The sequence below is a fragment of the Pieris napi genome, chromosome 17 (genome assembly GCF_905475465.1).
Source record: "Pieris napi chromosome 17, ilPieNapi1.2, whole genome shotgun sequence".
NCBI lineage: Eukaryota > Metazoa > Arthropoda > Insecta > Lepidoptera > Pieridae > Pieris > Pieris napi.
Window position 1 is genome coordinate 7,048,346 of NC_062250.1, and position 24,055 is coordinate 7,072,400.

The 24,055-nt window shown below is 32.9% G+C and overlaps 5 protein-coding genes across 5 annotated transcripts; 2 read left to right on the forward strand and 3 right to left on the reverse strand.

Annotated features, from left to right (window-relative positions):
* Positions 1–219: 219 nt before the first annotated feature.
* On the reverse strand, positions 220–5,360 carry LOC125057878 (RING finger and transmembrane domain-containing protein 2). The gene is made up of 6 exons (XM_047661806.1): positions 5,000–5,360; positions 4,569–4,895; positions 4,122–4,276; positions 3,666–3,936; positions 2,722–2,937; positions 220–2,452 (listed from the first exon to the last, which is right to left on the reverse strand). Exons 1-6 carry the CDS (start codon positions 5,183–5,185, stop codon positions 2,219–2,221), a joined length of 1,389 nt encoding a protein of 462 aa, XP_047517762.1. The 5' UTR covers positions 5,186–5,360; the 3' UTR covers positions 220–2,218.
* A 1,655-nt stretch (positions 5,361–7,015) lies between these two features.
* On the reverse strand, positions 7,016–9,694 carry LOC125057791. The gene is made up of 3 exons (XM_047661688.1): positions 9,337–9,694; positions 8,748–9,030; positions 7,016–8,142 (listed from the first exon to the last, which is right to left on the reverse strand). Exons 1-3 carry the CDS (start codon positions 9,493–9,495, stop codon positions 7,349–7,351), a joined length of 1,236 nt encoding a protein of 411 aa, XP_047517644.1. The 5' UTR covers positions 9,496–9,694; the 3' UTR covers positions 7,016–7,348.
* Positions 9,695–11,149: 1,455 nt separating this feature from the next.
* On the forward strand, positions 11,150–12,295 carry LOC125057792 (ADP-ribosylation factor-like protein 6-interacting protein 4). The gene is made up of 3 exons (XM_047661689.1): positions 11,150–11,542; positions 11,708–11,813; positions 12,041–12,295. The coding sequence occupies exons 1-3, from the start codon at positions 11,278–11,280 to the stop codon at positions 12,174–12,176; spliced, it is 507 nt and encodes a 168-aa protein (XP_047517645.1). The 5' UTR covers positions 11,150–11,277; the 3' UTR covers positions 12,177–12,295.
* A 214-nt stretch (positions 12,296–12,509) lies between these two features.
* Positions 12,510–15,075, reverse strand: LOC125057790 (thioredoxin domain-containing protein 5 homolog). Its single transcript, XM_047661687.1, has 8 exons — positions 14,778–15,075; positions 14,565–14,701; positions 14,280–14,398; positions 14,012–14,149; positions 13,756–13,911; positions 13,426–13,619; positions 13,034–13,160; positions 12,510–12,858 (listed from the first exon to the last, which is right to left on the reverse strand). The coding sequence occupies exons 1-8, from the start codon at positions 14,933–14,935 to the stop codon at positions 12,553–12,555; spliced, it is 1,335 nt and encodes a 444-aa protein (XP_047517643.1). The 5' UTR covers positions 14,936–15,075; the 3' UTR covers positions 12,510–12,552.
* Positions 15,076–15,507: 432 nt separating this feature from the next.
* LOC125058026 (serine/threonine-protein kinase Warts) lies at positions 15,508–23,821 on the forward strand. Its single transcript, XM_047662026.1, has 5 exons — positions 15,508–15,806; positions 16,327–16,781; positions 17,722–19,801; positions 19,949–20,235; positions 21,209–23,821. The coding sequence occupies exons 2-5, from the start codon at positions 16,527–16,529 to the stop codon at positions 21,629–21,631; spliced, it is 3,045 nt and encodes a 1,014-aa protein (XP_047517982.1). The 5' UTR covers positions 15,508–15,806; positions 16,327–16,526; the 3' UTR covers positions 21,632–23,821.
* Positions 23,822–24,055: the final 234 nt, after the last annotated feature.

Here is a 24,055-nt window from a genome sequence, read left to right on the forward strand (position 1 = left end):
CTTTCGTCACTCCAGTGAGCTTTCGTCCCAACCTTTAGGCAAGTGTCCAACCCACAAGCCGTAATCCAAGTCTCGCAGACGCCCTTACGCTAGTACCATTTAGAACCCATTTTCAGGCAGAGCTTCGCTCGCTAAGACAGCCCGAGCTGTACTGTCAAGCCCATTCAGGTCAGCGAGATTCTATTAAAAAAACGGGCACAAAAAAATTAAAACAATAAATACTTAAATATCACCGTTTCTTTTTTATTATATCACATCTTTCTTAAATAATCTAAGGTAATTAACACTTACTTTAAATATAACGAATAATACATATATTTAGTGGAATTATAACATTTTTTATTCTTAAATATAATATTTTATATATTTGGCATCTTAATTCGCAAGTGAATTAATGCTTCATAGTTTATTATGAGTTTATCTATCTTACATAGTACATATTATTGTTTACTAGGAGAAAATCTTTATTATTGCAAAGCGAATTAGCGACAGTAGTTATGTTTAGGGATTGTCTTTTATAATATTTAAAATTAACTTAACTATAGAGAGGCCGAAAATTAAATAATACATAACAAAATCAGAAATATTTAGTACGAACGAATTCTTTCGGTTATTGGAAACAATGCTAGAATTTTGAAAAATACACTAAATTAACGCATAAAAAATCTATCAGCGCTTCTGGTGGTGTAAACACGAAAAACTACGTTTCATACAAATATTAAGCAGTGTTTGCCAAACTCATATTAGAGCTATAACAACCGACAACATATTTACACATTAAACCATTCTCTACTGATTTATATGCACATAATTTAACAAAAAAAATATTATGAAATATTTACATATACACATTCTATACTACACAATACATAAGCTTGCAAACGACTACATCATCCAGTGCCACTAACTCGCATTGGATTAATAGTACAACTGGAGAGATACATTTATAAAATTAAATCATATAAGTAATTAAGAATAAAACTCCCAGTTAGAAAAATGCTTAATATCTCTGAAAAGGCTCAGTACCGATTTCGATGTACCTTGGACTGTTCAAGTTGGAATAGACCTGATTCAAATAGATATATGCTCGTGGACTTACATTCAGTAAGTACATCTGCTTACAAATTATCCATTTTTTTTAATACATACAATTCAACTTAAAAACTAGAAGTTGGCAATTAAAAATGATAAACATTGTTTTTTTAAGATGTAAATAAAATATGTAAAATAAAAAATAGTATTTATATAAAAATATAATTAGGTACATCACTAAAAGTTAATGTTAAATGTTAAGTTAATTTACCATCTCATTCGGTTTAAGGTTACAGAAATTTCACCATACACAAAAACTATCACAAATATTAATTTTCTTTCGTGTCTTACTCTCAATACGACTAGGATTTATTTTCTTTTTAATAGAACGGAAAACGTTGCTAAAAAATTATGATTAATAAACGGCCCCTTAAAATTTAGAATATGGACCTCAGATCAAATCTAAACTGGTGAAACCAGTATAAGGATTTTTTGTATTTTATATGAAAATTACGACTAGGGAATTAAAAAGTTTGCCATGTAAATAATTTCGAATTTACGAATAGCGGATGCATTCAAAGCAAGTTTAAACATAAACCTAGACAATTTTCTATAATATTAATAAAAATTTTGAAGTACGTAAACTCTATGAGTGTTTTATCAATAATTTTTATAGCTGCCTTCCACTTTGAAACCATTCGTTTCATAAGGCATCAGCCGCTTTTTATACGCCATGCGTTCGTTGACTTGGCGCCATGGGTACTAAGATTGGTAATAATGTCCTTATATTAGATATAATTAGTTACCATAATATCCATATATGCACAAGGAATTGGGACATCTGATATGCCCGATAAATAAAATCACCAGCTGGAGAGTATCCTAAATAATGATGACTAAATTCTTTACGCATAAGGAACTTTATTAAGCAAACCTTCATTTAAGAGTGACTGTAGTCACATTACGCCGTCTTCTTAATGAATATTTCCTCATATAAGACTATTCTTACTCTTTTGGAACTCGAAGTAATTTTGTTTCTTTTGTATATATAACCCGGTCAAACAACAAAACACACCAACTTCATTTTTATCTTCCAAACAAAAAATAGAATCTGTAAGAAATATTATATGTACCAGTTCTCAGTAATAATGAATTTTATATTGCTATAATGTTACCGAAGAATTCTCTAATACAATTGAAGCTCATATGTAGTGGAGCCATCTCTCCAAGTAGGTTCATCGGCCACCTTGGCCCTGCAGAGTGGACAAGTATGTTCCCTATCCAACCAGGCCGCTATACAAAGCTCACAGAATATGTGACTGCAACCTAATCGCACAGGGGTGGTGTAGTCATCGTGACATATCGGACATGAGTCTCCTGCTGATATTAGCTGCTCCACTGTTGGTTTCGTACCCAGGTTCTACAATATTAAAATAAATTTTACTTCTAAACTAGCAGAGAACAATGTTTCTACGCATCAGCCTCAAATGGATACTTTTCACTAAAAGTCGGCCTTAAGTACTTGCTGTACTTCATTTTGAGTATGCAATACTCCTAAAACAGTGATTACACTATATGTTATAACAATACTACTGTCAGGTATAACATTTAATATAATTCAATGAATAGAATAAACAGTCAAAAATGTTTAAAATAGGCCATTAGATATTAGTTTCTGTTTCAACTCACCACACTTTGCAGCAATGTCCATGTGGCATTCTTAAACAGCCTTAGCCGGACGATTATCTCCACAACTTTAGCGAATACATATGCAGATGTAAGAAACATTCCCACCATCTTCTCTGAGCCTTCATAGGACTGCATTAAGAAGAATATCCATGGCTGAATAGTAATCAAGGCACGGTATAACTGAGACACTGCTTCGGTGAAAAGGTATACCTTACCCTGAAATTTATTTAAATATCTTAATTTTGTAAACATGTGATTCTATATACACTACACCAATTTTAAAATGTTGACTCCTAGCCCCGTTTCGACCTCCTCCGTGGTATGTGAAGCTAAAAAGCATTTCTAGTCCAATCACAAACACGACACTTCCTTGACATTCATTCAAAACGCGCTATTGTTTCACTTTGCACTTTATATTATCACCTACAGTAATCACGGAGTGAGAAGAAATATCGAAAGAGGAAAGGATTGTGCAAAGGGTGCATTGTGGTTGGCCAAAAGCATCTCTAAGAATACTTGACAAAATTATTTTTATTTTCATGAGGGCAAAACCTAGTTTCTTAGAATATACAGACTTTCATTAACATCATAAAAGCGTAAAATAATTTTATAAAATGAACCCATGTGTAATAGATAATGTATTTACGTAGCCAGTTTAGAATAGAATACTAGTCTTATCCAATATGTAACCGCTGTCCATAGCAAAAACATGCCTATTATGAGACATAATTTCTTTTCAGTTTTAATATCACACTTTAATAATATTTTTGTTACATAACTAATTTCTTTCAATATGTGGCTAAATGCTATTGGACAGAAGTCGGGTTAAAAAAAAATCTGTCTACTCCACTTCTTTGGGATTCACTTTCTTACAAGAAAAGTTTTAAAAGTTTTAAAAAAAATAGCCACATATTACATTTAGTTGTGCAACTACTGTTACTCACCCGTTTCTGATAAGGCAATATAAACGATGGCATCATTGTTACAAAAATTTTTGTATTCACAGTTATAATCTTAACAATTAGGTCGGTCAGTACAACCAACCACATAAGTTCCCATACATCTATTGGTTCTGTGTATCCAGGGAACATAATAACATTTGGTAAGAGTCTTCCATGGCCAAAGAGAAAGTGGACTATTACTATACAGCTTGATGAGAAAAGTAATTCACTCAGCAGAGCTAAGAAGCTGCGGTTCATTTGTTTACCATGTTCTCTGAAAGTAGAATTGATAATTTAGTACTAATGAAAAGCCATTGATGGTGGTCAAATATGCATATGATTAAACTAGAACAATATGTTTATACATTAATTAGTTCAATAGCAACTATCAAAACAAAGTTGCATATTGCTTAACCACTTAAGTCGAGTTAACTGATACTCAATTAAGTAAGTACCTACCTTCTAACAAGGCTATCACTATGACAGAACATGAAAAATAATAGTATAAATGTGAAAATAGCTTCTCTACTGTCATATAAATACTTTATGAAGAGAATGAAGTAAAATGGAGCATATCTTATTAAAAGATTTAGTGTTCCACGTACATCCACAACCTGAAATAATTTTTAATATTAATATACAGTTTATAAAATAATAATAAAATTCATTAATAAAGGTTATTATAAACTCCTACTCCTAACCTCTTTAAATAATACTGAAAGCAAAATTAACCTATTTTTTAAAGGATTTTAAAATTATTATTATTATGTATAAAAACACACTAGCAGCTTAATAGGCTGATGCGCATGTATTTTGAGATTTGAAGAAACTATCCAATCTATTTTTAAAGGATAATAAAATAAAAAATTATCATAGTTATAAATATGTTTTGGAAATGACTTATACCTGCTGTGTACCATCATCACTTTGACTATCATCAGCATTATCATTTATATTATTGTTATTGGCGGGATTCACTGAAATATTGATATCCTCTGCTTGTTCAGATATGTTGGAATCATTAGAGACACTTGTATTTAACCCATGACTTGTTTGTGCCCTTGCATTTGAAGGTGGTGTTACTCTGTCAGTAACCACGTATGCTTGAGCAGCAGGTCCCAGATTTACATGCGCTATAGAGCTTTGGGGCCTTTGGGGACCTTCACCCAGTTGATGTGTATTTGGTGGATTCCGAGGTAACCAGGTTGGTAATGATAGTCTAGCATTGTTACCCTAAAATTAATGTTAAAAACATAATCTTATTTAATATACAAAGAACTTATGAGTGATAATTAAAGTAAATAAGTTAAACACTGCAATAAAATTTTGATAAATACCATTCGCGCATGTTCGACCAGCGGCCGTATTTCTCTGAACATAATATTCAGTCTGTCTCCTAGACCCACATTACTCCTATTTGGTGCTACAGGCCTAGCAACGGAGTCCATTCGGTTAATTCGAGGCTGATTCTGATCAACATCCTCATCACCCATATCCAGGTTTACTTGATTAGTTTGAGCCATTGTTTAGATTATTTGTTTAAATGTTGTTTATATAATTAAACTTTATTTTGGTAACACATTTCATAGAATTGTCACTTTATTAATGATTATAATCATAAAACTCGAAGGTCAAGTACATGTACAGTCAAGTAATAAATTGAAATTTGATTAATAATAACATAATTCTCAAGTAAAGTGTTACCTACTATGAAAAATATTTATGTATAATTTTATTATTCATGATTAAATTCAACCTCCAAACATTTATAATAATAAAAATGTACGTCAAAGTGTATGGGTGCTTTTGAAAAATTTATTTAACCCCATTAAGCGGAAACACTTATATAAAAATGTAGTTAAAAATAATTGTAAAATAACGACTACTTCTATTTTGATACTACCATTAATAGTAATAAACTATCTTCGATTGATAAGAAGGATAGAGGGTAATCACGAGATCTATTGTTATAAATAAAATTCTCTAAAATTATCCCATCTTACTTTTAACCTCCTAAATTGGGGGGGGGGAGAACTTTACGTTGGTAACCCTGTACAAAGAATAAATGCAAATCCTTACACAAAACTTGCGCAAAATCACAAAATCAATTTAGAATACATTTGAAGTTGACAAACGATTTGATATTTGACAGATTTACAGATAACGATTCCGATGTATATACATAAGGCGAATCGTACAGAGTCTCCTAGATGTACTATAAGTATGGCTAATGAAAGAAGATAGATTAGTATGATTTATTGTCTTGATACTTCATGCAATTACTCATTTTTATTTCTATTATATATTTTTCCGAATAGTTAACAGGTACAATAGCCTAAACTTTGTTTTATTTGATGGAATATTTCGTTTCTTTCGCAGGCAATCTGGAGGACATAGAAGGAGTCGATGCAACAGTGAGAACTATTGGTAAGCTCACAGATTTAGAGCAGAAAAATAGAATAGAATCCCAGAACCAGTACTTAAAAGAAATCGATGATTATAATATTAATGATTATTCCGAATAAAGTTGTGTTTTATAATAAAAATAGTTTTAGTTTTCCATGCAATGCTAGTCATTTTATGTATCAATAGTAAAAGACTAAATACGTAAAGTATTTAATTTCATAGAAATACAGTTACTATCAATGTAAAAAATAATAAAATAAAATCAAGTAAGTTTAAGCCACAAAATATATCAAACTTTTAGGGATACCATACTAAATTTTTTTGAATTTGCCGCGCTTTTTCGTTATCTTTTTTCATTAGCCAGACTCTTAACTTAGTTCTTATATTATTATATACCTTTTTGGTAGTCAAGAAAATAGTAATATTAAGTAACAAGTATATCTGTGGTATCAAGATGATTACTATACCGAACTAAATGTGCGTTTTCCAATTACAGCACTAGAGCGCATTATGCGGCATAATGCTCAACGTTGAATGTTTAAACTACAGCAACGCTTCGCACAATTGAGCACTCTCAAAACTAAACTAATGACGTAACAGTACAGTCAACATAACAAAAAAGGTAATTTGCTGTGACCTGCAATTTTCAAATACAACGATGGTTATCCACAAAGAGTCTATGGAGGCTCAGAATTAATAACAAACATTACATTCTAAGACCACAGTCAATTAAAAACTTTTGGTAAATTCATATTTATTCGACTTTTTACTCTTTAGACTTTTTGCTTTAGACAAAGAAAAAATGTCTTTATAGTTTAAAGAGCTTCACCACAGATAAGAAATAATATACGGGGAGTCATTTATTATATTTCGCGCAATCTCATATTTTGTAAATCTTACTCTACAACTTCACAACTATATTATGAGGGTTAATAAAGTAGAAAACATAACTTTTACAGTAATATAGATACGTTTAATAAATAAATTCAAAATAATAGCCGAAAAACTGATAGTAATATTATGAGCAATGTTCATCGATAAATATTGCTTTAAATTAAATTGAATACGCAATAGCTGTCTTGTGGTAGTTTCAGTCTTGGTTTAGGCTTGCTATTGCTGTTTGGCAATAGATATTCATTATAAATATCGTTGTCCCTTGACAAGTGTAGTTAAAGTACGCTTATATTTTTAACCCACACACAATTAATTATGACTATACCCAAATAAATACGTACATACAGAATATACATAAAAATTAAAAGCTATTGGCACTTAATCACTCATGATTCTGAGTCCGATTTTAAATCGAGAACTCCCTGAGCATACAGGTCTCTAACTGCTTCTAAAAGTCGCTGTTCAGCCCGAGGCTCTCCCAAAGCCACATCAACACTCCCAGCGCATAGAAGAAGAGCTCTCAACGCCGCGCGGGGCCAGTCTTGTTTCAAACTTCTTCTCACAGTTACTCCAGCTGCTGAAGTTCCTAATCTAGCACATTCTGCCTCTAAACGGTCACCATAATCCTCAATCAATGTATCCCCGACCGACCTTCTCAACTCCGGCGTTAATGAAGAAAGAAGCAACAGGGCTACATCATCCATCGGTCTACCTAGTGATACCATTTGCCAATCTAGTGCTACACATTCGCTTATACCATCTCTCTCTCGAAAGAGAAGATTTCCGCTCCAGAAATCTGCGTGTGCTAAAGGAGCTGGTTCTGCGGGTCTGAGTAGAGTGCCGAGAAGAGAAGGTGCTCGAGCACTTAGGGCGGATACGGCGGCAGCTTCATCTACGCAGTCGGTTCGCCCGCGTAGGAATGCTTCAAGTTGCGGTAAGCCTCTTCGAACTAAACGAAGGTATCCAGCAGCGGCTCTTTCGCAAGGGAAGAGGAAGTCGAACCGCTGATCAAGCGGTCCTTCTCTATCACGTAACGCTAGAGAGAGTGCATGTAATCTTGCTGCGGCGAATAAGGCTGCTCTTGCTCGGTCTACTGTCAAACCTTCGGCGAAATCAGCAGATTCGAAACCTTCCGCCGTCACATCTTCTAATACAAGCTCGCTGTCACCACCAATTTCATCTGAAAAGAAAGAATAGAAAAATAAAAAAAATTCTTTTAAGATACGACTGAACTTTACAAGAGAAATTTATGCACTTGTGTAGGTATACTAAAACTAAGTATATGATAATTTAAGGCTATGATTTTTTGGCATATTTCCGAACGAACAAAGTTAGTGTTACCTATGTAAAATTTGTTACTTTGAATAAGTATATCAAATGAAAGAGAGCAGCAGCAGAGAACAGGGAATCTTAGAGAACTCATAATTTTTTTACATTTTCATTGTTTTATTAAGCGTAATAAAGTATTTCTTTATTGAACAATAAATATATATATATACCTGTTTTATTGCATATTAATGTATAAATTGAGGCATTATGCAAGAAATCACAAAAAATGCACGATAATCCAGCATTATTTACGTCATACCTAATAAATTTTTATATCAAATACGAAATATGTTAAGATTTAGTTCCCTGCGTAACCGAAAGTATTAATAATACTATTGTAAGATTTTTAAGTTGATTTACAAAAATCGCCCAAGCTCTTAGCGATTTATAAATGAATTAGTGACAGTAGAAGCAAGGACGCTGCCTGATATAATATTATAATTGCAAGATTCTCACCTGGTAATCTCGCCTTCACACATCGCGGTATTGGTAAACCCTCATCAGGGCCAATAGCCTCCTGAGCCAATTTATTTAATGCCGGAGCTAATTCCGTGTAAAAAAGTATCTCTCTGGTGTCAAATTGCGCTTCGGCTACAAAGAGGCGGCCGAATGGATCCCGTGGTGGAAGTTTTACGACCAGAGGTAGTGAATGTCTCTCTCCATCGTTTTCATAACGAATTGTTACAGCTAATACTCTGCTTAAAGCTCCAGCCACACCAGCTCTTGATTCTACACGAATCTAGAAAAAATTATAAATGTCTAAAAGTTATATTTTAATACAATTTTGACTGAATCAAAAATAAAAATTATGTACAGTACTAATATTTAGGTATTTTTTAGTTACTTAGTTTTTTTTAAGCAAGATACTATAAACAAAATAATATATTAAAACGGAATATTTTATTCTCACAGAAGTTTTATATTTTGTATGAAAGTATAATTATTTCATTTATTCGGGTTATATAATACCAACAATTAAAAATCCTCGAAGGAATGTTAAAGTGCCTAGATTTCATTGAAATGAAGATATAAATTAACCACCAACCTCTTGTGGTTCGACCACGCCCGAGTCAATAAGAAGCTCTCGCGCCCATTCTTCAGTCAAAGAGGCCTCTTCGGTCTCTGGACCAAATTCACAATCAGAATCCTCGCTCCCACTACTTGGGGCCTCTGAGACCGCGGTGCTATCCGGGCCCGCTTGCATTGTATTTAACGAATCATTATATTTATTGAACAGCTAAGCCGTATTTTTCAGAGACGATTGAGCACGCCAGCTTCGCGCATGCGTGTTCCTCCCTCAATTATTCACAGGGACTCCCGTCGCTCAATGCAACGTACTCATATTATATGTAGAGATATATGTGTGTCGCATACCTCTTGGCGACACTGCAAACCACACTATTACCTATTCATAGGTAAATACTGACTTGCATTGAATTGGTATGAAGCGAAACAAAGCTTTCAATATGAAATTTATGTTGACTTATGACTATGTAGTGATACTTTTTGATTTATTTTATTTATGATTTAGTAAAACTTGGTCGTGTAATTATTATTTTAAAGTTACTTATAAAACAATATCAAGTAAATCAAACTATATAAATATTAAAAAGGTTTTAATTAACCTTAATTTATGAATATTGATGACAAGTATGTAATTTTTTTATATATGAACATATTTTAGTAATTCTTTCTAAAGATAACTTCCGGCGTTTTCTTTACTCTTATTATTTGTGCAATAAAGTTTAAATACCTAAACATACATAATATTATGATGATATGTACAGCATCGTATATTTGCCATTGCTAATTGTATATTTTGCTAGTATTATTTGCGTCTTTGATCTAAAATGACCTGGTACGTTGAATTGCTGCTTCACAAGAGCAATTTACAACTGGCCCAGTTTTTGTGTCAAGTATCTACCTTGAAGTGGAAGAGCACAAAGGGTGGCTTGTACCTATAAAAATGAAGGAAGTATGCATTACTATAATACCTAAGTCAAAAAATTAGAAAACTAAACGTGTAAAATTTAAAATTAGATTTTAACTGGCGTATTTAACATAACTTAATTAAACTAAAGAGTCTCCTCTAACATCCACTTCAATCCTTTTGGAGAGGCATGAGGTACAAGTTATAATAGTCTAAGTAAAAACTTAAGTCAGTGTTTCGTACACAGAAGATAGTGCTGATGCTACACTGTTACAGCATCGCAATGCACCGAGAAAATGGCGCAACATTATGCGTACTTTTTCTGTTTTTTTGTAATTACATATTTCTTTTTATACAAGTTTTTATTATTTAGCTCGGAATTCGTGTAAATGCCAGTAGCAGTACTAGTGAAGCAGGGTAACTCCTACTTAGTAGAATATTAGAGTCCAGACGAGCCACGAGGCCATTAATACATTGTTTAACATTCTAGTTATCATGACGGCATGTCCACTCATGATAATCAAGCAATAAATTTTTAACTTTTTTAAAATAAAATAAAGTTGTGATTTTGGCAGGAGGAGATCTGTTAAAATTAATTTATTACATCATTAGCTAAATTTAATTGACTCCAAAAGTTAACATTTCTATTTCGAATGTGACAAATGACAATGTCAAGATTTTACTTTTCATACCTATATACAGAGACAATATCGAATAATAGCTAAAAAGGTCTAAAGCATTATCAGCTACCAACAAGGTCACACTCGTTATTAGGTTTTAAGATTTGCCACGTTATTTACTAAGTAAACTCGTAGACTCAAGCCTAAATACTGATTAACTATTCAGCATTTACTGAATCTAATGCATACTAGACTCTCAAGAGTTTTGAGAGTCTAGTATAGTATGATATATTTACCTATTTGCAAATTGTCAAAACTAAAGAAAACTTAAAATGTCAAATTGACAAAAATTCATAACTTGCAAATGCATGTAAATAAACGTTTTTTTTCTTGGTAATTCGTTATCGAAATCCAAAACGTACAACTTTTAATAAAAATGGGAAAAGAGAAATCTAAATCTAAAAAGAAACGGAGATCTTCTGATGATAGTTCTGGTAGTACATCTAGCAGCTCGGATTCAAGTCAGGAAAAGAAGAAACTTCGGAAGCTCAAAAAGAAATTAAAGAGAGAAAAAAAGAAAACCGAAAAGGCTTTAAAAAAGAAGTTGAAGGAAGAGATAAAAAAATTAAAGAAAACTCGTCGGAGCTCTAGTCGAAGTATTGATGGCGGTAAAGATGAAGTTTCCAGTGATATTCCTATTGGTAATAATTTTAGTAATCCTACAAACTCCAACAAATTTTGTTTATGAATGACAGCCGAAACTATCATTACATTTTCAATATACACGGGAGAACGATATGCGATTGAAATATTTTCAATAATTTACATGGTGCATTACACCTTAATTTTATTTAAAAATGTTATAGAATTAATGGAGAAATCTAAGGCAATGGCACCAATGACAAAGGAAGAATGGGAGAAGAAACAGAGTGTTGTAAGAAGAGTGCTAGATGAAGAAACTGGACGTTACAGGTTATTCTATCTTTCTTATTTGAATATTCATTCTATTATGATACACATAACTTATTAAATTTATTTTATTAAAAAGAGTAGATACTCTCAGCAACTTTTAATTTTTAAGACTACGTTGTTATATGTTTCTAAATAATTCACTTGTTTATCATATTGATAAATAATTGCATTCTAAATATAAAATCCTGTAATAATTTTGTTATCTCTCAGTTCTGTCTTGCTTTCAGATTAATAAAAGGAGATGGAGAGGTATTAGAAGAAATTGTATCAAGAGATCGGCATAAACAGATAAATCGGGAAGCTACTGCTGCTGATGGAAATTTCTTTCAGAAGCAAACAGTTGATAAACAATTCTTTAAATAGTCTACAATTGAATGCTGTAAATTGTTAAAGAATAAAAATACCCATGTTTTTAAAAGTTAAGTCTACAAATTCTAGATATGTTTTTGTTGCACAAAACATCTATTAAAGAATTGAATTTAGAGCCCTTTTTTTCTTACTCATTTAATTATATGAGTTTTTAATAATAAATGCATTTATTTCAAAATGAGACTCAGTATACTGTGTCTAGTATGAAACTGCTTGTTTTGAATCAAGTCTTAACTCTTTAAACCTTTTTTTTGCTTATTATGGAGCGCAGTCTTAATACTGTATCAATTTATGTTATTAGGTAATTTAAAAACTGAAATACTAACATGGTTAATAAATATTATTTAATTATGTGCTAATATTAATATGCTTATAGTTCATCTTTGGTATTTTCATCTTTTACAATAACTTTATCTTCAGTCAATTCATTTTGTATTATAATTTCATCTGAAACACTTATTTCATTCTCTGAAGAGCTATCTTCTAAATCTGGTTTTGTTTTGTCAGTTACATCTTTTTTCAATGTTCCAACTTCACTTTGCGAGTCTTTCTCATCTTCTTTGACGTCTAAATGTTCATTTACAAGTGTTACAAGGCTTTCAAATGGTCGTCCACCATTTTCCAAACTCACAATTTCCTTATTTTTGTACAATATAAGTGTTGGTAATCCATTTATCTAAAAATAATGTTGATTAAATAATAAAATGAATGAATGTTACTGTATTAATATCTATGCCATATGGTATACAAGATATTAAGATTAATCAAGAAATTAAACAAGACAGCCCTGTCTCCTCATTTATTCATGTAACAGCTCCTTTTGGAGTAGTGCTGATACTACTGCAACTTACCTTTTCCATTTCACAAACTGTTTTTGATCTGGCACAGTCTACATCTGCAATCAGAACTCTAGATTCATTTTGAAATTTCTCTCCTAACTTCAACCAAAGGGGACTTAACTGCATACAATGTGCACACCTAAAAAACAAGTTATATATGTATGGTGAACATGTCAGCTACATATAATGAAACATACAATAATGAACATGTAATGAACATGTCATCAAAAGAAATGGCATCTAACACCGTTATATAAATTTTACAATTAATATTAATTGTCATTGTTTATAATAAAAACTCAAAAAATATTCAATGTTGCTACACTATATAGATCTATCTTGTACATTGTTAAACCTGATTTATAATATATTATATTATTATATAGTATAGGATCTGAACTTACCAAGGTGCAAAATAATTTACAAACACTAGATCCTTTTGCAGAAATGTTTCAAATGTTTCCTCAGTTATCCTAGCTACGGGCAACACTTTCTTTTTCTTCATAAATTTCTGAGGATCATGATTCTCAGCTAACAACATTTTTTGAACATATTCTTTAAGTTCATCTAAAGTGTACATTTCTACTGCTACCCCCATCTGCAAAAATAATATTTGTGAATTATTCAACTTGCAATTTTAAAACTTTTAGTTTATTATTTTATACATTCAATTAATTTATTGATAAGATATATTTCTAGGTATTTGAGTTTCATACACTCATCATTAAACTTACAATTCTTCCATTCACTATCCACAATAAGTAGGGATATTGCTTAATATCAAAATTTTTGCATGTCATTTCACTTAGCATACAATTAACCTGGCCAATTTGAATGTATTCATTCTGTGCATATTGTACAGCTAATTCAGCCCAAATAGGTGCCAATTTCTGAAATAAAATATTGATATGTAAAGCTAAAAGTACAATTTTATTATTGAAGTTACATTTAAAGTTTTAATTAGACTTTTTATAGCGTAAATCTACTAACCTGTGAGGCCCCACACCAAGGAGCATAAAACATAATAAAGTGCTGTCCACTTGATATAAATTTCTCTATGTTATGGTCATTTAAGTGTGCCATTCCACTGTATACTTTTACTTCTTTATCTGGCTTTTCTTGATTGATCTAAAATTAATAAAATAATTCATTCTAAAACTGTAGAATTCAAACTTTAGCTAAACAGCAGATTTCATAATGAAAATATGACAAAAAGTGCCTTTATAGACATGTACAATGATTTGAATATACAATTTACCTCTTCTTTCATTGTGAATACTTCACTTAAAAATAAAGTTAAGGAAGGGAGGTCTCTAGTGCCCTTGTATTCAATTGGAGTAAAAGAGTTCTTGTGGTAGTACAGCAATGTGGGATATCCTTAAAGAGAGAAATCATTTGTATAAGTATATTGAATATGTTTATAGAATGTAACAGTTATGTTTGTAAGTATTTATACCTTCTATCAATATTATAAGATATTATTGGATTAAATTGTATAAATCTAGTATAGCTGCAAAATTAGGGTCACAACTAGATTACAAACCTGTAATATCATTATCATGACATAGTTTGTTATATTTTGTACAATCCACTTGAGCGATAGCAAATTGTGAGTCTTTTGTGTTGATTAACTCTCCTAATTCGATCCAAATAGGCTCAAATTCTGTACAATGTCGGCACCTGCAAATAGCTAAAAAGTGTTAGAGAAAAATATATTTTCAAGTAAATATAATAACATTGCAATATCTTTAATTACCAAGGCGCGTAAAACATTATGAAATTTCCATCTAACTCCTTTATTTGTAATTTAAAAACGTCTGGATCGTATTCATAAGTGGAACCTGCTACAGGAGCGACATTTTCAGGTAGGCTAATGAAAAAGAATGAAACCAATAACAATGTCCAGGACCCCATTATTAGATGGTATTTGTAAAATTTCACGTAAATTAAAACAAATTATCTAAGGTTATCAAGTAAATAGAAGTTTAAAATTTAATTTTTGCTGCGGGTTTGCTGCTGTTTTGATTCAGATTTCTGACTCTCACAGATTATGATATTAATACACAGATCAGAAAAGCAGAGACAAAATAACGGATAAACTATTGAGCGTTGACTGAGTACGTGTGACTTGATTATGTATATTGATTAATTAAATTTTCTCTTTAGGGATAAATTAATATCATCATGATAAATTAAATGTAAGTTTGAAGGACAATAGTATAAAGTGTAACTTATAGTAAATAATCTGTAGTTTATATTTGATCTTTTAACACCGATTATCCAGCAACGCTATATTATATATACAAGGTTCAATTTAAGTAATAAAATAGTTACCCACCCTACCTGGAGTTTTAATGTATATTCAATAATAAATAAATGGACTTTAATAACAATTTAATTATGTAATGATTAGTTTTCTTAAAATATAAAAATCGGTAAAATGGACAATATTTATCGTAAATGTCACTTTGGCGTATCTTTGGCAAGACACTATGGAATGTGGTAATTCTTCAAAATGGTCGCTTTGTATGGTTTGCCAACTTGCATGTCTGTGTTTTAGAGTTCTTTGTTTTCGTAATTGGATTTATTCAAAAGCATAATAAAACGGTTAATTGTTATATTTACCAGTGTAAGATGTACATGTGAACATACTCTAGAATTGTTATTTGGTGGTATAAAAAAGAAGTCATCGGTAATGTGAGAGCACTCTAATATAATTTTTATTTTATGGTATTATGACGTCTAGGATTCCTATTTGGATTCACAGGAACTAAACAAACTAAAGGTATAAAATGCTCATCTTTTATTAGCAAGTTACTGCAAGTCAAATAAGTAAAAGTAAACCGACTTATTTTTGGCATTCCAAAGCATTCTGTCAGTTCGTTTCATACCTAATGAATATTCTAAAAATTGTGCCTGCGCCTGGTAACTAGTCACTGAAGGGTATTTGTAACTTTTGTACCGACTTTTGTTATTAATTATTTGTTTGTAAATAGAGCAAATTACTGTTGGAATATTTGTGTTTGTTAAATGAGAGTTGTAAATCGCGATTTGTAACCAATCAAAACTTCTTGACGATAACCCATTGGACATATTGATAATATTGCTATCTGGTGCCTAATTTGTATAGAAACGAAGTAATTGAGATGGAAGTATAAGTAATGTTTCCATCTTTGAGATGGTATTTATCAGAAGCTACAAGCATGAAAACATAACAAACAAACTTGCCCATTTATTTTGTAAATTTAAATAAGTGAGTGCTAACAATATGCATGTATGTTTTAATTTGTGTTTTTAATTTTCAGATACTTCCGTGATGCACTTTACCATGTTAAACTAGTGTAACATTGGCAAGGAAGTGTAATTGTGTTGGAACTATCTTGTATTGCAGATATCTAAAAAAGACAATTAAAGTTAGAATGCGAACAGTGAATGTTTATGTGCGAGAGGTGTTCATGTGATGGGAGGGGTGGGGTGAGAGGTGAGGCGCTCGGGCGCGGGCGCCATGAACCCGCCGGCGCCCGGCAAGCCGGCTACGCGCACCTCAGGGTACAACCAAAAAGCGCTTGCCGAGATAAGAAACTCATTACTCCCGTTTGCTAATATTGGGAGCTTAGAGCCACCTGGCTCATCCGCAGCTAGCACTGTAAGCTCAGGAGTGAGCTCTGGATTCAGTTCCTCCTCAGGCAATGGGCTAGATAAGGATTTGAATGTATTGCCTCAGTCACTTAATCAGCTCATTGCTTTGGGTTATGATGAGGTATGTTTTCTATTTTATTGACTTTTGTATATGCATAGTTTGGTTCTTGTGTTTTTATGATTTAGCTTATATGTTATATTGTCTAAAAGGGATAATAATTGTATTGGGTTGAAGGTTTGTTGTTACCAATTCTGTGCATTTTGTTTCTATAGCTTTTGAAAAATTTACTTTTTCTTGTTTTTAGTATTAAAAAATTAAATATTTCAGAATAGTTACATAAAGGTATTAATCATAGTGCTAGTTTAAATCCAATTAAAAAATCATCAGGTAATTAGCATTTATTTAATTATTATAAATAAACAAACACATTATATGCAGTTATAAGTAGTTTTAGGTTTAACTAATGTGATTTAGGTACCACAGTAATTACACATTTTAAACTGCTCCATAATTGTTATTTTGTTAATAAAGTATTGTGGACTATGTTTAAGACAACTTAAATATAATATGAGACATTTATATACCTTCCTAATATTTATTAAAATAATTATTTTTTTCACGCAAATGGAATAGATATATTTTGTTTATTATTTAATTATATAATATCCTCATAAGGAGCATAGTAATAACAATTTGCTACTAACTAACTAATTTTAATTTTAAGGCTCACCTTTAAGTATGCTTAAAGGTGAGCCTTAAAATTAAAATTGTGAAAAATAAATGTTGCTTTTTTGCTTATAATTTTCCACTTTTATAATTTTTGTATGGTTGCCAGTTTTAAGAATTAAATCACATGTGAAATAGTAAGAAAACAGATTACGGATTAAACCAGTAGTATTTTATTTAAATTTAAAACGAATAGTTTGTTTTTTTAAATAATATATTACTTTCTGCTAATCCATCCAAATCCAAACCACCAAAATATGAATAAAATATCTGTAGTAAAACTTAGTGTATGTTTTCCTGTTGACTGCCATAATTAATAAATTTTTTTTTTCAGGACCCAGCTGTTAAAGCATTAAAATATGCTGGTGGACGGTTTGATGCAGCCCTTGATTATTTATCAAAAAAGCAGGAACCCCTTAATGGTGTCTTAAAGTCGTCAAACTTAAGTGCTTTAAGTACTAAGCTTATAAGGAAACCTAGTTTGGAGAGAGAAATTAATCTTCATAGAGGCAGTCCTGCATTAGATTCAGGAGCGGGAAGTTCTCGGTCTGATAGTCCAAGACAGTCAGATGGACCGCCTTTGCCTCATGAAAAGTTAAGCAGGCAGTATTCGCCGTCAGGATTCTCAGAACCTCCGCCTCCGCCGCCACCAAGATGTCCGTCGACACCGCCAGTACCGCCGGCGGTACATCAGTACATGAAGCGAATATCACCTGCTCCACCTTTGCCTCCCGCCAGAGGCACAAGCCCTGTAGCCTCAGGGGCACCGACACCCTCTGCGCGGCAGCCAATGATAGTTCAAAATGGTCCACAAGTCCAACAACAGTTGTCCCAACAAATACAAGCTTTAAGTATTTATCAAACTACTACAGAACTGCCACCTCCGTACCCTTTAACGGGCGTTCCCCCGCCGCCTCCCTACTCAGTATCTATGCAAAACAGGCAGAGCCCTACACAATCTCAAGATTACCGAAAGAGTCCGTCGTCAGGAATATATTCAGGAGGTACGTCAGCTGGCTCGCCGAGTCCGATTACGGTCACGCAATCGACCGGTTCAGCGTCGGGCATGACTCGCCCTACGCCTATCCAGGCGTGGACAGCGAGACAAGCCGTCCAACCCCCTATTATAATGCAATCCGTAAAGAGTACGCAAGTACAAAAACCAGTTCTTCAGACTGCCATTGCCCCGGTAGCCCCACCCCCTGTGGCCAGCTCTGTCGTCCAACCCCCGCCGCCGTCATATGCTAGCTCTATACAGCAAAAACAATCGCAAACTCCTCCTAGTTATCCGTTAGCTCCAAAGCCATCTTCACCTGGCTCCACACCTCCAATACCAACCGCTACTACTCCCACTATACCAACGACTGAACCGCCGAGCTACGCTATAACGATGCAAGCCCTAGCCGTACAAAGAGGAATGAACCCAGTTCCGCCACCTCCTTATGGCAACCAAATTGATAATACAGCAACTGTCAATTCCCACCACTCACCATTACACAAGAAATTTTCGAACAATGAGCAAATGGAACTCAAGTGTCCCAATCAAACATGTAATCTATTAAAAGATAGCGCTTGCGGCTCAGATAAAAGCGCAAATGGTTCGACCAACCGTCGATCAAAGGATCCGGAAAAGATTCGTCATCATTCACCTATTCCAGAAAGAAAGAATATCAGCAAAGAAAAGGAAGATGAAAGAAGAGATTGTAAAGTTAGAAATTATTCTCCTCAAGCATTCAAATTCTTTATGGAGCAGCATGTTGAAAACATTCTCAAGTCATATAAACAAAGGACATATCGAAAAATGCAATTGGAAAAGGAAATGACCAAAATAGGTCTCAGTGCTGAAGCTCAGGATCAAATGAGGAAGATGCTATCTCAAAAAGAGTCTAATTACATTCGGTTGAAGCGTGCGAAGATGGATAAGTCCATGTTTACTAAAATAAAGCATATTGGTGTGGGGGCATTTGGTGAAGTGACTTTGGTTAGAAAGATTGATACTAGTCATCTGTATGCCATGAAGACCCTTCGGAAAGCTGATGTCTTGAAAAGAAATCAAGTAGCGCACGTGAAAGCTGAACGTGATATACTGGCTGAGGCAGATAATGAATGGGTTGTGAAGCTTTATTACAGTTTTCAAGATAAGGATAATCTATATTTTGTGATGGATTACATCCCAGGTGGGGATCTAATGTCACTTCTAATAAAATTGGGTATATTTGAAGCAAATCTGGCGAGATTTTATATTGCGGAACTGACTTGTGCAGTAGAGAGTGTACACAAGATGGGATTTATTCATCGAGATATAAAGCCAGACAATATTCTGATTGACCGTGATGGACATATCAAGCTAACAGACTTCGGTTTGTGCACGGGGTTTCGGTGGACGCATAATTCGAAATATTATCAACGAAATGGTAAGTTATTTTTATTGTATATAAAATTGCTAATCTGACAGATCTCGAAAAAGATAAAAGAACTTCCTTAGATTTTTGACGATTGATAATGATTTTTGAATGTTTTCTCTATTATTGTTTGCCTATACTTAGAATTTATTTTGACAGACCACGGCCGACAGGACTCCATGGATCCAGTGGATGGAGAATGGGGTGCAATGGGTGAATGTCGTTGTCATCAGCTTAAGCCATTAGAGAGGCGACGTAAGAGGGAACATCAGCGATGTTTAGCGCACTCTTTAGTGGGGACACCAAATTATATAGCACCCGAGGTGCTACAGAGAACCGGGTATACGCAGCTTTGCGATTGGTGGTCAGTGGGAGTAATCCTGTATGAGATGTTAGTTGGGTCACCACCCTTTCTAGCTGCTACTCCGGCTGAAACACAACTCAAGGTACATTTACTTTTATAGTATTTTTAATATGACTTGTACGGTTCCTGGGTCATCAGGGGTTCGAAATAATAGAATAATTTGAACTTACTCTATATTTATCACTCGCGTTATACAATAGAATATGAGCGGAATAATAACTATTATGTTAATTGCTATATAATAAGTGCAATCTAACAAACAGAGAGAGTGCCTACGTCTGGCTATGCTCCCGGGGTGAAACTCCTATGACTTAGTTAATTACGAATGACTGCATAGTAACAGTCGAAGAGAGTGCCTGCGTCGGGCTATACTCTCGGGGCGTGACTCCGACGATGTAGGAAATCGTCATGCTTATAAGTGATCAAACTGTACAGCCAGGACACGTACTTACATAAGACAAACATCACGCTCGTGGATGATTGGAATGTACGAGCCCTGGCACGTACTTACATAGGAAATCATCACGGTTGTAGATGATCGGAATGTACGAGCCCTGGCACGTACTTACATAGGAAATCATCACGGTTGTAGATGATCGGAATGTACGAGCCCTGGCACGTACTTACATAGGAAATCATCACGGTTGTAGATGATCGGAATGTACGAGCCCTGGCACGTACTTACATAGGAAATCATCACGGTTGTAGATGATCGGAATGTACGAGCCCTGACACGTACTTACATAGGGAATAATTAAGCTTATAAAACTAAGGAAGCCTGAGCGAGTAAAATGTACAGCCTTGGCTCGTACATACTCCCCCAGGCAAAAGAGCAAAATGTACAGCCTTGGCTCGTACATGACTATTAATGAAAAATTATATTGACACAATTTTTTTTAGTCTCATATACAAAATATTATTTATTACAATGCTATAATACATCCCTGTTCAGTTTTTACAAAAGTTGTTTACTTTTCTATATTGACAATAGAAATTAAATAAATTTACGATTTCCAGTTTTCACTGTTGTTATGCTGTTTTAAAATTAATTTCAGGTGATTAATTGGGAAAGTACCCTCCATATACCGGACGCGGCAAATCTTTGTCGCGAAAGCAAGGATTTGATCCTCAAATTATGTTCTGGACAGGAAAAGAGGCTGGGCAAAGATGCCATAGAGGTTAAAAACCATCCCTTTTTAAAGGGAATCGATTTCGACAAGGGATTAAGAAGGCAAGTAGCGCCCTACATCCCTAGAATAGACTATCCCACAGATACGTCAAACTTTGATCCGATTGATCCAGAAAAGTTGCGGAACTCTGGCAGTTCCGACTCCAATAAATCTGACAGTGAACTTTTGGACAATGGTAAGACCTTCCACGGATTCTTCGAGTTTACGTTTAGGAGGTTCTTTGATGATGGATATACGAACAAAATAAATCTCGATGATAACGATAATCAGGGGCCGGTGTATGTTTAGTGAAAGACTTATAACTTGAACTCTAATGCGCGTCTCCAAATGTTTTTTCCCATTGAAGGTTTTGTAATGTTGGAGATGAAGGTAGTGTCAAAAAATTCGACGTTCGTAACGTATTTTGAAGTAATTTTAAACCCGTATTGTTAATAATCCCGGTGATATGTTGTAATATTGTATCGTTATGTATTTGTAAGAGTAGTATTGTAATATATGTAACGGATGGATCACAGTAGTACATAGAGTAACTATGGTGCTGTTAGCGTTCTATGGGATAGACTGAATGCAAATCGGGATAGATTTTAGCTGTAACACAAGTTGACAAAATATTTTTTAATTGATAATTACCATTCAAATTTCGTGAAATTGGCTTATTTATGCCTTGCATAATCAAATCGTGCAAAGATAAATTTGAAAGAATATAAAAAAAATATTAATATATTAGTTTGCTTTAGCTAAGTTATTTTATAATTCTTTAATTGGGCGAATGTTCATGACATAATACACACTTTGCAAATAAATTTACAATAACGTAAAGTTTTCTATTAATAATTTTCATAAATTATCCCGACGTGTAAACAGTTTATTCTTTGTATACTATTTTTGTAACTAGAGAAATTATTTATGAGATAAGAACAAGCTTATGTGAAGATTGTTTCACTATATTTTCTTATGTATTTATCGAAGTAGTTCGCTTGTGTGTTTGTTTATATTATAGTCCAATTAATATAAATGTTAAATAATGTTAATATTTCGGAAAATATGGAACGAAATTTAAGCTTAAAAATTATACCTGAAATATTTAAAATAAAGAAAACTGAACTCTAAATACAAATGTTATTAATGAAAAATACAATTCTTAAACAATACTGAACTTCTTATGGAAAATAAAATATATAACATTACATGTAATACTTAAATTCCTAAAGAGCAAAATGCATACATTATTTCATATTTATATTTGTTGTGACAAACAAAAACATAAGGTGTGCCATTTAGGAAAATGGCATCCCATATATTTTTGTTACTTGTAACATTAACTTATGAAGTCATTAATTTAGCTGTCAATGTTAGGCATACATTTTGTGCTTCCTTTGTCTACAAGACTAGCTCATACTGTGTGCCTTATTGGTGTAGTCCAAGAAACGGGAGATTTAATGGTATTATTAACTTTGTAAAAATAGCATACTTTATGCTCATTAATTATTAGTACTCATTAATGTCGTTGAGAGATTCAAAATGAGGGTACGTAAAATAAGCTACCCTCAAAATATTTTTACTGACCCACCTTTTTCTAATAAACATATCAAACTAATAATATCGCGTTTCTGGGATTACATCTTATTCAGTGTAAACGTTTTTTACTCTTAGGATATTTTCAACGTAGAAGTACTAAAATGTAGATCCGTTTTTAACAGGGCACTACGGCGTGCAATAAATATTTATTAACCCAAAAATGAAACTCATTGTTGCTTAATTTGACGTTGAAATTGACTTTGTTTTGGATTTAATAATACAATTTTGTAGAGGGAGAGGGCAATAGTATTTAAACCTTTTTTTGTCAATTTTTGTTTCGTAATAGAATTTCAATCAGGAAGATTGTCTGCAGAAAAAAAAAATAAAAAAAATTACAGGAGTCTGGTTTAGAAATATACACAGCATCAAGTTATTACAAGTTATAATGATTTTTTTATGTTATGACAACAAAGATTTTAATAGCTTTAGCAAACATAACTGGTTATTATGAGTAATAAATAAGTCGTGACATTTACTTCAAAAATGCAATACATAAAAGTTTGTTATAATTCTACAATTACTAGCTATTACAAACACAACAAATTGGTAGGTTCAATTAAGATCATAAAACATTTAGATTTGAGTCATGATTTATTTCTAAGGTTTTCTCCCTCTATGATGAAGATGAATCTCAAATATCGTTTTTCATATGACTGAACAAGATGGATGTCCTGACTCTAAATTAATATTATGTCGTAAAAATGAGTCAATGTTTTACAACTTTTTTAACTAACAAATTGTAGTTTCAAAGTAATTTTAGAAGAGTGACTTGCAGCAAAACTTCATGGTGTCGATTTGTACAGAAAACGAGTCATTTCAACTTTTAAATTATATGTTTGTACATTGTTTTTATGAAACATGCTTATAAGAAGTAAATGAAAATTAAAATATGGGAATTTTCTTGGTTTTTATCTTACCTACCGAATTTATAGTTTAGTTAATGTTCTCTTTTCGATTTCGAAGACGTCATAGATCATATGACTTGGTTAGCCATTGATAAATATTAAATTAACAAATGCACCAATATTATAGTTTATTTTTTTACATATGTCTTATCCAGATCGTAGACTTAATCATGTCATGAAATTGTTGATAATACAATTAGACCAGTACCTACTGCCTAGTGCAGGTCAA